At 35.4% G+C, this 18,724-nt stretch overlaps 1 protein-coding gene across 1 annotated transcript in view; it reads left to right on the forward strand.

Annotated features, from left to right (window-relative positions):
- DYNC2H1 (dynein cytoplasmic 2 heavy chain 1) overlaps positions 1–18,724 on the forward strand; it is a 141,875-nt gene that overhangs the window by 109,554 nt on the left and 13,597 nt on the right. Inside the window, exons 84-85 of the mRNA XM_079331799.1 lie at positions 3,808–4,017; positions 6,873–6,962. Coding sequence (XP_079187925.1) covers positions 3,808–4,017; positions 6,873–6,962 — 300 coding nt within the window. The remainder of the gene's footprint in view (positions 1–3,807; positions 4,018–6,872; positions 6,963–18,724) is intronic.

Here is an 18,724-nt window from a genome sequence, read left to right on the forward strand (position 1 = left end):
GTAGTGTGCAATTCCCTGCAGCTGGGAGAAGGATGTTCCCATTGCCTGACCTCATCTGTTGTTTGGGGAGTTTTGCTGCCTTCCAGGGACTCATCTGGGGGACATTGTGGGAAGAGTGCTAGAGCTTGTCTGGCCCTTGGGCTGGGACCCCTTGGAGCTTTTCTGTGTAGGCTCCAGTCGACTGCCAGGGGTAGTGTGGAGCATTTGAGGCTGCAAGGGGTCATATCCTTGGATGGAGTCTGGATACAGGTCTGGGCAACCTGCTGTGGCTTTGAGCACCTGACAATCTCCAGAGGGTCCTTCTAATCTTGCCTGTTTGTGGTTCTGTGAATAGAAGTAATTTTTGTTCAGTTTTCACAGCCTATTACACTATTTGTGTCCAAACAGCAAAAATGGCATATAGGCCTTGGAAATTTTGTCTTTTTTCATTTAGACATTTCAAAATGGGAAATAATTCTTATATATTAATATGGTAGCGAGGACTTACATGTTGTTACTTTTTCAGAAATAATTTGCAGGGTTTCATTTGCAGATAATTTGCAGGGTTTCATTTTTTCTCTCAGACCACACATGATGTGAAACCTTGTCAAATGTTGCTAGCAATTATTCAGATATCATGAAATTGTTGAATGGAAAGTTTATTATTCTTTGTGTACCTGTAAGAATAGAATTATGGCAGTTGCCTCTCCTTTATGCTCTGATTATTAGTCTAGCCAGAATCACTGTGAAAATTTTAATTGAATTTTACTTTAAATGAAATGGATACTTAAAATATGCTTCAAAATCAGTGTGCATCTGTGTTGAAATTACACAAGCGAACTTGTCTTTTTATTGAGCCTAATAAAATGAGCATTCTGAACTAATACAGAATGTCTTGACATTGTCACTTATATTAGCCTCATTTGAAAACATACATGTTAATTCTTGCCATTGAAAACATCCTCGTCCTAAAACTGCTTTTACAGTGTTTTGCAGCATGATTTAATAACAGCTTGATACTTTTCAAATTAATTAAATTCTGATGAACCTGCCATTTAGTTAGAAAAAAACATATACTCAGATGCTCAGTATTGGCTTGGATGAAAGACTTGTTTATCTATAAAGGGTTCACTGAGTAAGTTGTCAAATATTACACAAATTTTAAAAACCCTTCTTTAATGTGCAAGATTGTTGGCAAGGGCTGGGTCCCTGAGTTAATCAGTTAATGGAACCAGTGTCTGTCCTGGTGTCTGTTCTCTCCCCACACAGCCCTGACAGGCTGTGGCTTGGGACTGTGGTATAACACTCATTGTCACATCACTGGATCAGCTGGAAGTTACTGTCCTGTGGAACTGGGGTGTCACCCGTCATGTAATAGTTGTAAAACTATTTTAAAGATGCACAAAAATATGACAACAGGGGGGCAATGCATAAGTGCTTCATCATGTCCAAATGGCTGTCTCTCATGAGGAGTGAGGAGAGAGAGGAATCAGTGCTATATTTTTGTTGTAAGGTGGTTGCATTTTCTGCTTTGTTTCAGAAAAACCCTGTATGAGCTCTATGAAAGTTAGAACACCCACCTATAAAAATTTCAGAAGCAACTCCTTCAAAGTTGTTAACTGAATGTATGATGATAAATTGTGTATCTTTTGTTATGTTTGTAAATTGTAACTAATTATTTTCATAAAGTTGCATAATGTTGCAAGAATATTGTAGAAGTAGTTTTGAAAATTCATTAGTGGTTGCTCTTTTATCTGAGAGCAGAGAGACTTGAAGGAGGAGGAAAAATCAAAAAGGCAGTGGACATTTCTAAAACCTATCACCACCACCACCATCACCACCAGAATTGCATTTTGAATCAAATGCAGAATTAGTAAAAGTATATGAGTTTATTTTAATTATATTTGTTACATTTCTGAGGTGGCAGTTTTCAGAACATACTGGAGTTTGCAAAAGCTTGAGTTTAAGAAGGTAACAAAGTAAAGCTCTGGGACACTTGAGGTGAGACTTTATGAAGTCTTATACCAAGATAGCAACACATACAGAACTGAAAGAGGGAAAATGATCAAAGTCTCAAAATAGGCCTGAAAATATTGCTACCAAATGCAGTATTTAATATTAAAGATTAGACTCTACCCTCAGTTTCTTATGATTAGAAAAAGCACTTCAGCAGTTCTTCATCTTAATTCCCAAGCAGGTCATGAGCATACACATATTTTAAAAGCTGATGGGAGTTACATACATAATGGATTTTAGGAGAATGTAATAGGACATTAAATGTATAAGCTGATGTTGGTGTTCATGTTTAATTTTTCTATGGAAATGACATGTGGGTTGTTTCAACAAATTCTCAGGGGAAAGCATTAGAAAGAGTGATGAATCTGAAATTTATAGGAGACTTATGTAAAGGGTGATATTGAGGAACTTAGAGGACTTCTCTTTCAATAAGTTTTTGTGAATTAAGAGAGTGTCAAAGATTGAGCAGAGCTTCCAAGGTGCAATGTCTTGGGTTTTTCTTTATTTTGTGAAATTAAACACCTCAGTAACAAATTATCAGTTAGTTTATGCTAGATTTGTATTACAATTTACATATACTCAGCAAATTATGGTCTCAGAAAACCTGATGTGAAACTGGTACTGTGATTTTTGAATTCATGCAAAGAAAAAAATGCAATGCATAACAATTGTAAACAATGTATGCTTTGGCACTTTGATCAGTAACTTTGTTGTGTACCTTTTTAATGATGTTGGAACACTTTATCCTTCTTTTCTCTGTTGGTCAGTCATAAGCCAAAGTATTGCTCATTCTTTTAGCTTCTCTTTTAGCTTGGTAGCTGCGTGCAGCATGAGCTTGAAATTAAAAATGTAAAAGTTCTGATATATGTATGGTGCCTGGGAAAAGTTATAGAGGTAAATATCCTGTGTGTTCTGGAAAGCAAGGTGCCATGTGACAATTCAGAAATTTATTTACCCTGAAAAATAATCAAAACTTGTTATTTTAAGATGACATATTTCAAAGAAAGTAAAATCTGATTTTATCTTTACTAAATTGCTAGATATTGAAATAGCAAAACATTTTTTTCCCCAATGCCAGGGTTTACTTTTTGCATTTGTGCTTTATAGAATTTTCCAAAAAAGTTTTTAATTCTATAACTGGAATTCATTGCAGCATCTTGCCCCGTTACACATTAGCAGCTTCTGAATACACAAAAATATATTAATGTAATAAGTTGCATATGAATTAAGATTTTCAAAATTGCACCATCTCTTGAAGTTATTGAATAAATTTGGATTTCCAGTGGCTTTAATGTAAGGGAAGTAGCTAGTAAAAATGGCAATGTGAGAGCAGCTGTACCTCTCAGAGTCTGAGTTACTCAAGATTCATGCATAAAATACTTATTTTCTATTTATTGTATTTAATTAAATTCCATGTTGAACTAGTCTCATGAAGCAAGAACTGGCAGCATAGTTTACAGTACTCAGTAAAATCTTGTTGTGCTGATTTCACCACTGCTTTTTATATTAACACATTAACAAAATACTAAAAATGGTGATTCATCTAAGTGAAGACTTTTCAGCAATTTAATAGTTTTGAAGTAAATGGGTAGGCAGACATATCTCAGAAGAGTGGTGCCTTTATTGAGCATGTCACAGACAGTACTGAAAATATCACTGTACTTTTAATCCAGGCTCAGAAAAGGGGTGATATCACTATTGCTTCAAAGCTAACAAGGTCATGTGAAGTATTATGGATTAAACAAATAACATGTTGTGCAACATCATAGTTTCCCTGAGTTTATTAACTGGATATCACATGATCTGTCTTAGAATTCTAACCTGATCCATCAGAAGGTGTCTCCTCCTGCAGAACAGCAAGGGTCTCCAATCTTGTCATTCATTACTCTGGAGCAATTCAATGCCATTCGCCTTGTGCAGAGTGTCCATCAGTCACTTGCTTCTTTAAGTAAAGTCATCAGAGGTACCTCACTACTGAGCTCTGAAGTACAGAGACTAGCAAGTGCTCTGTTAAACCAGAAGGTAAGTAATTTTGTAATGAATATACATTATAATAGGCATTGAAAACACCCAGAGAAACCGAACTAATATGCATTTTCATGTTCTAAATTTTTTTATTGATAAAGACTCTAAAATAGAGTTCTTTTAAGGATAGAAACTCTAAAAAAGTCCCCCAGTTTTTCTGTGGAAGATTTTTCAGAAGTATTTGCAGAATCTTCTGAATGTATTACTCTCTTATCAAGCCTTCTCTTAAAGACAAATCCAATAAGGTTAGAAATTGTGGAATACTATTTCAATTTCAAATACTAAGTCATGCTAGATAAGTCAAATATATTAGCCAGTAGAATATGTAAATCTGTACCTTTAGTTTGTTTTTACATTTTCTTAAAGTTTAGGTTGTAATAACAGTTCTCTTTGCATTTACTCGATATGGATTATTGCCCTACCTCACCAGACAAGCTGTGCCTATCATATCAACCTATCATCTCACCCTATATTCTTGATATACAAGAAAAGTTAAAATTTGTCTATGTACTTGCTCCATGTTTTTTGGCATCAAATTGGACATGTTTATAGACTGGTACAACTAGTGACAGCAGCTCTACATGCTCTATCATTAATATCCAGGCAATTAAGCTTTTGATAGTCAAACATTGATGTGACTTGAAACTGGTTTTGTTTCACCTCCAGCAACTGATAAACTCTGTCGATGCTAATGCGTAGATATTGAGATTGATTCTGCAATGAATAATAATTCCTATTAACATTCTGTTTATCTTCATCTGAAGAACAATTATTGTTGAAAAGATTGTTATGCATGTATTGATCTATCAAATCCTAGTCAAAACAATAATTAAGTTTGTTGTCTTTTTAGATTCACAAGACAGCATTTTTAGCAAAATTGCTGTACAGTTAGAATAAATTACGTTTTCTTTTTAGCAATCTCATTGCTTTTTAAATCATGTTTTGCCTATGGGGTAGAAACTGGCACTAAGTCCAAGTTGTAGTGAATGGAAATGATGCATTTGGCCATTCTTTAATGGCCATTCTTTAGTTTTTACAGTTGAATTTCTTGTTACTGAGCAAGAGAGCATGGTTTGCTTGTGTGCTTAAGCTTCACTCTTCTAACTGGCAGGAAGTGTGAAGCTGATCACTGCTGCAAAAAGTTTCTTTAAAATTCTATGCAATTTAACCTCTCACAAGCATCAGTTCAGTGTTTCCTGATTGACCAGTGCTTCTGTCATTTCATCTGCTAACTTACCCACTTTATTTGTCATGTATCACTTCACTGGATTGTGACCATACAGCAGAATTTTCAGCAACCTTCCAGAGAAGGCTGCATGCCACATTCTTGGCTTGGCAGATAAACCTCACTATATTTATCATCCTGAAGTGGTTTTCTTCATATGTTGTTTGTACACTCTTCTTGTTTAGTGTTTTCATGTGCTTGTAGCAAAGGATTATTTTTCAAAAGCTATATTTTAAACCCACTAAGTTCTTTTAAGATTGTAACACCTGAAGAAAGCACTGAACTACTAATGGAAATGTAAAAGTCAATAAATGTATGACTTATAAGGGTCTCACCAATCTGCTGTATTTGTAAAATGTAAAATTGGTATGTTAGCCTTATGCTAGCCACTGTGAAAAAAATTAACTCCACCCAAGCAAAAACGAGAATAAGCACATCTGAGATGCACTTACATAAGAACAATTAGCTAAGCTATTTCTTAAAAGTAATTTAGAGTGATATATTAGCAACATTAGGCTAATGCCTTGTAAGTGATAGATTGATGAGCTGCCTGTAAATGCATATCTAGTAGAAGAGGCTGCAAAAATGCAATGTTTCAAATAAAAAATAAGTTTCAAAAAATCTTAATTAGGAAAAAAACCCATGCAGCTAACTATGCTTTATTAATTGTCTTGTATATATTTTCTTTATTGATTTCATTTTTAATTAGTATCCTTGAATCTATTTATGTCCTGGTTTTTATCTATAAAAGGTAAACATTAGAGTACTTTCTTAGAAAGATACCTTTTTTTACAAAACTCTGAGATCAGATTTTGAACACTTGTTCAGTATATATGCTGTTAGAATGGGAACTTCCTGGAAAATGCAGCTGTAAATATTAAACAGCATAAACTGTTTATTCTGCTCAGCATCTTCAGTAGAGTGCAATATTCCATAGATACTGATTTACATTAATTCTCATTCTCATAAGTAAGAGAATCTTGCAGTCACTTTCAGTGTGCTTTTAATTCCTGTGGAGTAAGTAAAATTAGTGTTTCTGTCCTTGTTTTATAAGGAAGAAGTTTAGCAGATGCCCTTTTAAGCCTTTCTTTTTGAAGTCAATGAGAAATTTATATGGGGAAATCTTGCAGTACTTTTTTCCTCAGGTGTTGCTCTACAAAAGCTGTGAGGTGATGGGAAAAAATCATGCAGAGGAATTGTACCAGATTCTCTTCACCACAGAGCCACACAACTGCATTTTGAAGTCTGAGGAGGCTGCAGCAAAAGACTGGGAAACTGTGGCTGCAGTTGAAAGATGACATTGTGGCTTTCCAAGAAATTAGGCCTGTTGGAAATATTTGTGGAACCAACTGATGTTTCCTTAATGAATTGCAGAGGTTCTTGCAAGTCCTCTATCAACACTGTGACCACACAGAGAATTAGCAGGAATAATTTTTTATTTTTTTTTTTTACATACTGTTTGCAGTTGTATGTTCTTGATCATTATAGTACTGGTATTGCACTTTTTATTTTTTCTGGTTGATACATTTGATCTCCAGATAATTTGTTTTCATTCAAATTGCCAACTTAAAATATAACAATGATGGATATAAAATTTATACTTTCAGTAAATATGTTTTTATTTCAGTGTCCTGTCACATGGCAGAGCAAATGGGAAGGTCCAGAAGATCCTTTGCAATATCTTAGAAGCCTTGTATCTCGAGCACTGGCTATACAGGTAATTTGAAAGAGTCCTTTACCTCTGTGTGCTGGTATTCAGTGACACAGTATGCTATGTAAATTCCACTACCTTTACAAACATAGGTCTCAAAGAGTTTTAGGTGTGTGAAAAGGTATATAAAAATCTGAAGGTCAAGGAATAATGTGATATATGGAATGTGCAATATTGTTAGTTACTTCATAGTAGATTTACATCTTAGTCATTAGTCTTTATTGGGGGGAAAAGACTTTTTTTACCCAGATGAAATTCTACATTTAAGTCAAGACACAGTCTTTAATCTGGTAGAGAGATGCCTATCAAGATATAAGTGAAGCATTTCTAATAAGGGTAATGTAGAAATTCATAGATGACTAGTAATGAAAGAAAGTAGTGAAAAGATCTGCATTCTCCAGGTATACAAGGGCCAGAAAAGAAGGTGCAAAGCCTGACAACAGCTCTGTCTATCCACAGTCTGACAGTAAAGATGTTAATTTTTAGTTAAGGTAAATATATATATACTTTGACAGAAGTGATGTATTTAAGATAAGACACAGACAAATAAAAGTAACTTATCTGAATTAATTAATATTTAAGGAAATAGATTCCTTATTTATGTTGGATAGATAGAGAGAAAACTCTGAGAACCTGCAAGAAAGGAAGCCTTCTTTAGAAACAATAGGTCCCTGTTACCTCCAGGCAATAAATAGAAAGCTGTTAGTTTTGATTTTGATTAACACATCTTGTCCAATGGGATACCAAGATTTTCATTAACATTAATGTTGATTGTGAGATTGAGAAGAAAGATTTGAGGACCACGTGCCTTCTAGGCATTACTTTTTCTAAAGAATGCATCAAATAAGTATTCATAAGATTCATGTTGTGCAAACAATTTCTTTTGGCTAATATTTATTTTTTCTTTATCTTTTCTTTCAAAAAAAGTTTAAAGTACAAAGCAGAAAAAAAATATAAATATCTATAGCAAGAAGTGATAATGCATGTTCTAATGTTATTTGGTCATATGACTGGCATTGAATCTAGTCCCATATGTCATTTTGCTGACTATTATAGCCTTTAGTATTAAAAAGTATCATTTGTGATGAGTCAGCTGTTTGTAAACTTCAAGAGTACATTACTGTTTGCAACTTCTGCTTTCATTTGGTTGTGAGCAAACTGCATGCAATTTTCCTTACTTACATGATTTATTTTAATGGAAGTCTGAGATTAGAGTTTGAGCTTTTGTGTGGAGTTCACCTCCCATACAAAATCATAATGCAGAGGTATGAACAGGATGAAATAACAGGATTATTATGAAATTAGTGTTAATAGTAATAGATGATTTTCAACCACACAAATCCCAAAGGTTTTTATTTCCATATATTACTCCAGTCAGCTGTTGACTAATGTGCTGCATTATATTTGCTGCATTACCATGATAGTAATCTTCCTTTCTCATTGCTCAAACTAGTGAAAAAATGGGACATCTGGATTAGTCATTTTAGTAATTTTCATGAAAGTTATTGTGAAGGAATCATTTACAGTTTTTAACAGTTATCTATTGTAAGAGAGGGGAAGATTATTAATGCATAGCTTTACAGTGGATATTTGACTGTGTCCATAAGCAGTAAATTATGTTAAATTTTTATTAGTGATAACAGCTGCTGTCTCATTTTATTTCTTTAATATCAAATATGTAATATAGTTGTGTTTGGAGAAATTCTTACTAATACAGTATCAGTTTGTTTTGCATCTTAAGCTTCTAGTCAAATCACATCTGAAATACAATTTCTATATTTCTGTACTATATATTTCTAGAAAAATGTTGATTATTTCTAATTACACATTTCAGATGAATCACCTTTTTTTGTTAAATGTGATTTCAAGTCATGATTGTGCCCATAACACCTTCCTGATTAGTCTTGATCATTTTTAAATTAGATTTTCTTTTTTGTGACCTTTCATTATTGATTTTAGAAATGTAATTAATCAGTAGTTAATTCTAGGTTTATTATTCAAAAATTCAATAAAGGTTTCAATAAAGATATCTCATAACTCTGAAAATTATCCTCTGATTTATATTTCAATAAATGCCATATTTTGGATTAGTTTAGTTTTATATGGCCAACTTTACAAGCTTTTTTTTTAATACTCTTATGTCCCTCTGTTTCATTGACTATAAGATATTGACTTGCACTTTACTGTTTGAGACAGGTTTGATTTAGGCATATTTAAGACAAAATAGGAGATATTGAAAGATCCAAGTTGTTCTGAAGGATTACATTTACTAAGGATGGAGTAAGTCTCTACCTAGATTATCAGTTAAAGGCTGCCTTGTCAAGAGGTTTGCTGCCAGTGCAGAAAACAATGTAAGCAACTGCAACAAGCATTTAAGGGATGGGGAGAAACACAAAATATAGGCCAGATGGTAAAATATTTATAGCAGAATTTATGGAAGTGTAAAGATGTTCTGAGAGCATTACACAACAACAGGCAGAAAAACAACAGGTGTTGCATTTTTTAGGTCTGAATTCACTCAGTAAAAAGCAAAATTAAAAAAAAAAAGAAAACTGCCTATTGAAAGTGTAAAGAAATTTGTATATGCAAAATGCAGTAGAGGCATCATGTATTGCTGTGTATTATGTTATGGTAACAGACCTGATGTAAATAGGTGATTTCTTCCCAGATGAAAATTCTGATATTTGGATGATAGCTTTTGCTTCAAATGGAAACAAAATTTATGTATTGAACATTCTTCTAAGATGGAGTTCTGTATACTTTCAATTAGCAGTGCTGACATTGAACTTCATAAAGCTATGTTTCAGCTTGTCTGTCTACAGTGATATATTTGCTACCAACATTAAGATATGAAATATATGCATCATCAGTGATCATTATATAAGTTTTAATTCTTGCTCCTTATGCTGTCAGTTTCCTCCTGATGGCACCCTAAGTGTTTTCTGTGGTTTTACTCTCATTGTTCATGATCATAGCTCAGCAATAATACACATCATCATATAATGGTATTAGGAGCATCTCAGTCTCTAGATAAGTGTTTTCTCATGGCTATGGATACCAGCAGGAGAGAAAGAGAGAGAGGAGACTCAGACCTGCAGCTATTAAGAGGCAAAACAGCAGCCCAGGCAAATGTCAGCTGAATAGCAACCTTAAAAATTGTTTCAGGTCAACAAATTGGAAATTGATTTTTGTTTCCACAAGAAATAAACAGGGTTTAATTTCACCTTTTAAAAAAAGAACCCCAAACTCTTCTTATTCCAGTAAGACCTTGTATTTCATTATTTTGGACTCAGCTGGTTTTATGTCATTTGCAAAAGCAGTTCTTCCTTTGCAAGACTGTGTGGTTAGAGAGCTGCTAAAAGTCCTAGAGTGTGCATTCTGACCTCAGAATCATAAGCACCAGTTTCAGAGTTCTAATCAAGGAAATGTTTATTAATACTGAAAGTTTTTAGTTGCATAATTTATGAAAGGTTTTGTTGAAATTGTGCATTTATCTATAAAGTACTCCTAGTATATAAAAAAGTTACATTTCATATTTTTTTTCAAGAGACTTATATTTATCTTCTGAGATTCTGTTCTCTTGTCCCTTCCCATCCTGTGTAAAATCAAAGATAGTAATATTTAACTTCAATACCAGTTTGATTACCTAGTGTAAGATTTGTACTATTTTAGTGGTCTTTTACTATTTAAGTAAGCATTTTGGAACCCTATTCCTCTATTTCAACAATTTGGTCACCAGAGAGGTGGGTTGGATGCCCAAGGTACATGAGATTTGAACTCTTGGAAATTGCCTGCTGAATATACTATAAAACCTTGTGGGAATAGGAAACCCAGGATTTCTCCTTTACACCAAAGACATCTAGGCAGAGATATTAAATTTTCATTCACTGATAACAGGCAGAAAGGCTACTCTTAGAAAACCAAGGGAATCAAGTCCTCTCAATTTTCACCAGATTAAAGAACTTGCATAATAAATCTTGTACAAATCCAGAATAGTTGTCCTCAGTCCTGCTATTCATCCACTTGGACATTCCATTATGAGGCCTATCCCAATCCAAGTAATCACACTTATTTCCACAGTGTTTTCTAATACATTGCCTTAGCAGAGCTTGCAGTAGGAACAGTAGCTTAATGGTTTGTCTTTGCAGTTTTAGGAGAGGCTGATTCAGATGGATTAGTTTGGCTGCTTCCCCACCTTGTCATTGTTCCTCTCATGGCTCTCTGTTTGAACAGTTACCTAGGTATCTGTGCAGTGCAGAATACTCCAGATTTAGTATTGTAATATTGAAGCACAAAAACTCATAATTTAGTTCAAATTTCCACATTTTTCTGAAGATGTAGCATTTTTCTGCTGCTTTTCTTGGTTTCTCCTCTTTAGCTGTCATGAATATTAAAACAAAAATAAAACTGCAGCCTAACATTATCTGCTAAGGAACTGATCCTCAATTGGCTCTCTCAGTTCTCATCATGTTACAGCATGATTTCACTTTGTTCCAGATTTATCAGCCAGGATATGCCTTTTAAGACCTTTTATCTAATTGATTATTGCTTGGTAAAAATTGGAAATTTGCAAGTAGTGCTAAAAAGTATGTTTTATTTGTCTCTAATATGCAAATCTGAAGCTCTTAGCAGCTGTTTAATCATGTCCCTTTTAACCACTCCGGTAAATTGCATTGATGAAGTAATGGCTGATACAGAGCAGTAGTGCTTTGTAAAGATGAACCAAAGGGACCAAACAGAATGTGAGATGAAATTTTTGGACATGGATAGGTTATAGGAGTTGTCCATTGAAATAAGAGCTAATATCCAAGGAAATTAAAGCAAAAGCTGAAGCATTTTTTGTGCTCTTACAGAAAGCTGTGTTCATGCGTTGATATAGTTTCCCCTCCAGCCCCTTCGCCATATTTACAGCCCTCCTTGGGACACTCTCTAATAACATAATATCTTTCATACACTGTGATGCCCAAAACTAAACATAACTTCTTTTTTTGTTGTTGTGAAATGTTTGTTTTCCTCCAAAATACAGTGGCTTTTAACACTAAATCTGCAAACTATGCTATTTCGAAGGTAAATAATTTCAGTTGCCAATGAGCAAGATACGTAAAGTTTTGGGGAAAAATTATGTCTTTTGCACAAGAAATAGTAGAACAAAAAACTGAAAAACAGTTTTTAAAAGCAGCATTGGAAAAGGGAAAATATCACTACCTGCATTTCTTTTGGTTTAATTGTGGGCTGTTGAAGCTTATTCCCAGTGAGTATTAGGTGTTCTGTTAAACTGAGGCATCCACAAGTTATGGGCTTTTTAATAAACATTAGGCTTAACTGTTGAGAAAAGTAATCTGTTTCAACAGAATTCAGTGTTTGTTCATTAAACTCTTGACATTCTAAGTATGTTTTGTGAGAATAGCTGTTCTGTTGAAATTATGAAATGCTAGCTTGTAACCAGAAGTTTGAGCAGCACTCCTTATAATACCACTAACCAATTATTTAGCTCTTTGATTACAAAATATTGATTGCAGGAGATAATTACTCATAAAAATATTTTTGTAGGTGTTGAATAAAAGAAGACAAACCCAGGTCATTGTCTCTAAAGACATTGTGTCTCTGAGAAATTACTATATTGTAAAGAAAATTATATTTTTTTCCTAACCTAGGTTTAGATTTAAAAAAAACTAGATTTGATATTCTGTATTTCTTCAATGGATGCAAGATAATATTTATATACTTAGTAAATTACAAAAAGCTGTACTATATATAATATAAGATGTAAAGCCTTAGTTGATATCCGTTATTTAAACTAACAAAATAATCATCATTCATTGATTTTTCTCTTTAAGCTACAAGATACATTTTCACAATACAGGAATAAATCTCAGAAGATGAAATGATAAAATATTAATCAATTTTATTCACTTAATCTGTCAAAATTAAAAGTGTAGATTTTCTGTTTCTAATAACTTGTTTTTCACTGTATCTCCTTTATCATGGGCAGAGCTGTCTGCAAAAGATAAAGCAGAGTAAAATGGATAGTCTTGTCTGACAAAATCTCAAGCAAGAATGGTTAATTTTAGTACGAGTGGTAGAAAATGATGTTATTACCATTCACATATGAAAATTAGTCCTTATGTTATTCTGTCAAAGGCTGGTAATTTTAAATTCTATCCATTTAGAAATGAGAAGGCTGCAGCACATGCTAACGCACCAATTTGTAGGTTCATCCCATCAATCTGCTTTGATTTTTCTAGACAATTTAGGATCAGAGAGAGGTTTGGGTTGGAAGACCATCTTGTTCTAACTCCCTGGCATGGTCAGGGACACCTTCCACTAGATCAGACTGCTCAGAACCACATCCAGCCTGGCCTTGAACACTGCCAGGAGTGTGGCATCCACAGCTTCTCTGGGCAGCCTGTTCCAAAACCTCATCCACCCTCACAAGAAAAAATTTCTTCCCTAATATCTAATCTAAATCTACTCTCTTTCAGTCTGAAGCCATTCCCCCTTGTCCTGTCACTACATGCCCTTGGTAAAAAGTCTCTCTCTCTCTTTATTGTAGGGTTCCCATCAGGTACTAGGATGTTTCAGTTAGGTCTCCCTGAAACCTTCTCTCTTCCAGAATGGACAATCCCAATTCTCTCAGCTTTCCTCTCAGGAGAGGTTCTCCCTCCCTCTGATCATCTTGGTGTCCCTCCTCTGGACTCTCTCCAGCAGGTCCCTGTCCTCCCTGTGCTGGCCCCAGAGCTGCTGCAGCCCTGCAGGTGGGGTCTCACAGAGCAGAGGGGCAGAACCCCCTCCCTGGCCCTGCTGCCACCACTGGATGCAGCCCAGGACATGTTTGGCTTTCTGGGCTGGGAGTGCACACTGACAGCTCCTGTCCAGCCTCTCACCCACCAGCACCCCAAGCCCTTCTCACAGGGCTGCTCTGCATCTGCTCATCCCCAGCCTGTGCTGGTACCAAGGGTGCCCTGACTCAGGTGCAGCACCTTGTAGTTGTTCTTGTTAAACCTCAAGAGATTCCAAGGCCCCACTTCTCAACCCTGCCCAGGTCCTTCTTGGTGGCATCCCATCCTTCAGGTGTGCCAACAGCAACACTCAGCTTGGTGTCATCTGCAAACTTGATGAGGGTGCACTTGATCCCTTTATCTGTGTCAGTAATGCAGACGTTAAATAACACTGGTTCCAGTATGGACCCCTGGGGGGACAACACTTGTCACTGATGTTCACTGGGGCTCTGAGTCATTGTTCACCCTCTGGATGTGACTGTCCAACCACTTTCCTATCCATCTCACAACCTGCCCATCACATCCATCTCTCTCTGGCTTAAAGAGAAGGATGTTGTGAGAGACCATGTCAAATGCTTTACAGAAATCCAGATAGATGTTTATAAATCCAGATTTTTAGCCCTCCTCTTCCACAGTGCTGTAGTCACTCCATCATAAAAGGCCACTAGATTGGTTAGGCAGGACTTTTCCTTGGTTGCAGTAACTTGCTGTTCTGATCACCACTATACTCACAGAAGTATTCTGCCTACTAAAAGTAAGCAAACTATTAAAACTCCTTTATTGTTTTATTTGTAATTCTGATTTCATAGTTGGAAGCTCATATGTAGAAATAAATTGCATAGAGTAGTAAGACAGCTTTGTGACTACAATGGAGTCTAATTGTGGCTCTTTTTAAACCTGTAGATGGTTTGCTGGGAACTGGGTTTGTGTAGCAGTTTGCAAAATATTTCATCTTCTGTTTTAAGATTTTAATTGGTCAAAATCAATGGCAACATGCAATGGTAACTATTTCTCAAATATCATTTGCAGATATGTATTAAAAAGCCCATTTTTTATTAGATAACAGATTTCCATTCCACAAGCGAGCATCATCCCTAATTAGCAATCTTTTTGGCATTTCTTTGGGGGAAGGCAGAAATGTAGCTGCATCTTGACCTATCTTTCTCTCTTTGAAGGAGATGCCATATTACTGAATTTGAAATTATAACAGTTTCATATTGCATCCCTTTGCAAGTACATTAAAAATATTTAACATTTCAGAGCCTTTTAAGTTTCAAGGCTGTCACCTCAAATTTAGTTTGGGAAGGAAAATAGTCATAAGAATAATTCTTAACTAAACCCTTCTTTATCTGTTGATTGTGCAGTAGTTTTACTATTGGGAATTCACAGTAAATAAAGCAATGAGAGCAGGATACAAATGCACTCAAAAATTCTGTGGACATGACTGCATTTTAAAACTGGAGTCTATAGAAAGGCATTCAGATTGTTCAGTGTTGTATCTGCTTTTCCTTATACATGCAGTGTGTTTTCTTATAGGTTTTTTATCACTAACATTTTTAGTATTATTTCTAATATTTTATTATCCCATGTGATAAATTAAGCAGTTGAATTTGCCTAACTAAACCAAATATTGTTCCTTCTTCAGGTATGCAGATTACAAAGCTATGAAAAAGATTTATTCTGTCATGTGTATTCATGTATTTTATCACACTGAGGAAGCAAAAAGTAATGATTTGAATATATCAACAGAAGAATCCATCAAATAAGAAACACATTAAGATAATACTAGAATAATAAAACTGAAACCAATGTGTGAATACAAAGATACCATAGAAATGCAAAATTCCTAATGACCTTACTAAAGGCCAAAGGGAGTTACTATTTCTTCTACACTTTTGAGGCCACATCTGAAACACTTGTCCATCCAGTTTTCAGCTTCTAAACTGAAAAACATTACCCATATTATCCAGAGAGATTTGTGGAAATATATGATTTGTGGAGGTATCTTTGTAGATACACAGAAGTGGAGTAGAGTAGACAATGCCCTGAGCAACCTAAATTGGTGTTGAATTTGAAGCTACTCTGAATTGCAATTTGATTGGATGCCAAAATGTTTAATTTAATGAAGAAATTATTTCTATAATGGAAGTAATTTAAAAACTGAGGCCATTATACCTAAAAAAAAAAAAAAAGAAAACCAAATTAGTTTGAAAAAATAACTGAAAAAAGTGTGCTGTTTAACAAGATGTCCAATATTTTTCACTTGAATTGCTTCCTAATGTATGTTTTTATGGGTTGCTTCCTGAAAACAGGAGTGAATGAAGCTTTATGCCATGCTAATGCTCTTCAGCATTGTCTTAGCTCTCAAGTGTGACAGGATATCTGAAAGAGACCTAGAGCCTTTATGATGAGCTGTTCTTTTGGGATTGGCCACAACAAAAGAAGTTTGCTTTTGGGTTTAATAAAAGGTTTTGTGAGCTTCAGAGAGCTGATATGCTGCACTTGAGATACCTTTATGCTAAGTGCCTTAGCTTTGTAATGTAGGAGCAAACAACAATCCATACCATCAATTTAAAAAAAAACAACAATTATACTCTACACAAAGTTGTTCTTTTTTTGAATAAACTACTTGCTAGTCTGAGCGGTAGTCCTGTGTTGGAGTGCACTGTTTAATGGAGTGTAAGCAGCTTTTGTATGAGCCAGCATGGTGTGCCAGGATGGCACATTACAGACTAGCCATGGCATTATTTACTTCCTTATTTAAATGGAATTGCATCAACTACTGTTTCCATTCTGTTATCTCTTTTTCTCATGTAAAAAAAAACCCCAGATTTCCTTCTTTGCCTTTTAATTGTGGCATCTTTTAGGTATTTTGGGATATAGACCCCACAGAGTTAAGCAATTTCTGATTAGTTTACTTTAGTCTGATTAACATTCTTACTTATCTGAGAGTTTGGTTAAGCCTCAATAGTTACTAATACAGTACATTTCTGTGACACAGGCATGGGTGAGAGATTTTCTCTGTATTTTGACAGCCTTAAGAGAGGATGCTAACAAAAAATAAATGACTGGAAAACAAGAAGGAAAAAAATGGAGAGAGACCAGTGACTGCTGTTCAAGGGGTCATTGTTTCAGTGGAGGAACAAGGACTGTGAGAGAGATGCTGGTGGAAAATCTGTATCTCATGGGGTGTTACCAGGGAAAATGAGCCATAGCAAAGGAAACAGTTCTCTGTTAGCTGTCTTCAATATAAAGTAGCCTTCAAGCTGGTACTGTAAAACAAATTACTGCAGTGCATCCCAGCATTACTAGTGGCTAATATACTGAGTATTCTGTACCCCTGTTTAGTCACATCAGCACCATCTCAATATAGATTTCACCATCCCTGCTCCAGAGCTCCACAAAGGATTTATGTCTGATGTAGTCCTGACTTTTTTCCAAGTATTTCTATAGGCAATCTAGTCTGTTATCTACAAATAATATTGTATGTTACTGTTTTCTGCCCCCTGGAACTTATTTTTGGAGATGTGGTCTTGGTTACACCAAGGAATCCAGATCTTAGACTTCCTTACCCAGTTATACTCTGCTGTGTAATTGCAAATTCTATCCAGTGCTTGGTGACTGATGTACTTGGGAAAGAAGAGACTAGAGGCCATGAAGCATAGGAGTATTTCCTGATTGGATTCTGTGTTTAGTGATCAGACAGGAGGTATCTAAAAGTAGGTATTTTTTGCATACATCAATCATGAACTTGTCAGTGTGTTGTTACAGTTCTTATGCATCATTCTGGTATCGATATTAAATGTAGGAAACAGAAATTCAGGGGAAGTTAAATTCCTGTTTGGATAAAAAATGGACTAATGCAGTAACCAGAATGAGCTCACATTTGCTAATGTTTCTGTCAGCTGTACCTTACTGTGGATATGCTTCTAGCACATGGAAAGCCAGCGTGCTGATGCTAAGGGACCTAGAACATTAATGCTGTAACACTGTGCTGTTGTGCTATTGCTCAACAAACAGGGGGGCTCTGAGGTGTGCCACACTGAAATAAAGCTTTAATTGTATTTTGTTTAAAGCAGCAGCCAGTGGTTTTTGGGAAAGGAAAGGAAAGGAAAGGAAAGGAAAGGAAAGGAAAGGAAAGGAAAGGAAAGGAAAGGAAAGGAAAGGAAAGGAAAGGAAAGGAAAGGAAAGGAAAGGAAAGGAAAGGAAAGGAAAGGAAAGGAAAGGAAAGGAAGGAAAGGAAAGGAAAGGAAAGGAAAAGGAAAGGAAAGGAAAGGAAAGGAAAGGAAAGGAAAGGAAAGGAAAGGAAAGGAAAGGAAAGGAAAGGAAAGGAAAGGAAAGGAAAGGAAAGGGGAAAAGGAAAAGAAAATGTAAAACCAAACATGAACTCCAAATTAAATTACTGTGTTATTTATCATTTATAAGTATGGGGAAACACCTTATATACCTGAACTACTGCATTATTCACATGTTCATTTAATAAAAGATAGCTACCTCAAGAATAATGGCTCAAGGATTTCACATACAAAGAATTACCACAAGGGAGAGAATTGCTGTATACCAGTTGTTCCTCAGAGCCCTAGGCATTACCCCCTCTGGGCTCAATGCCTGGAAAAGTCCCTCTATTTCATTTCTTTGAGCTGTGATACTGTCACTCCTGCTGGTGTTTACCACTGAATGCCTGCACTTAGGAGCACACCTGTAGAACAGCTGCTGCACTGTGAGGAAAATGGGACTGTAGCATAACTGCTTGTTGGACTTTGCTCAGTCTAAACTCCAGTTAACTGAGTACTTACTCCCCTAGCAGTGCTACCCACCATCGTTTGCTCTCAGACTTAGCCAAAGTTCTGCACTTCTTTCCCTAGTAATGTGGAAAACTTATAAAACTAGAAAAACAGAATTATACTGTGTGGTTCCTGGCTATGCATATTCATGTACCACTGAATACAATTTTCTATCTAGGCACAAAAATGAAATCACTTCTGTGAT

Source organism: Erithacus rubecula (assembly GCF_903797595.1).
Source record: "Erithacus rubecula genome assembly, chromosome: 1".
Lineage (NCBI taxonomy): Eukaryota > Metazoa > Chordata > Aves > Passeriformes > Muscicapidae > Erithacus > Erithacus rubecula.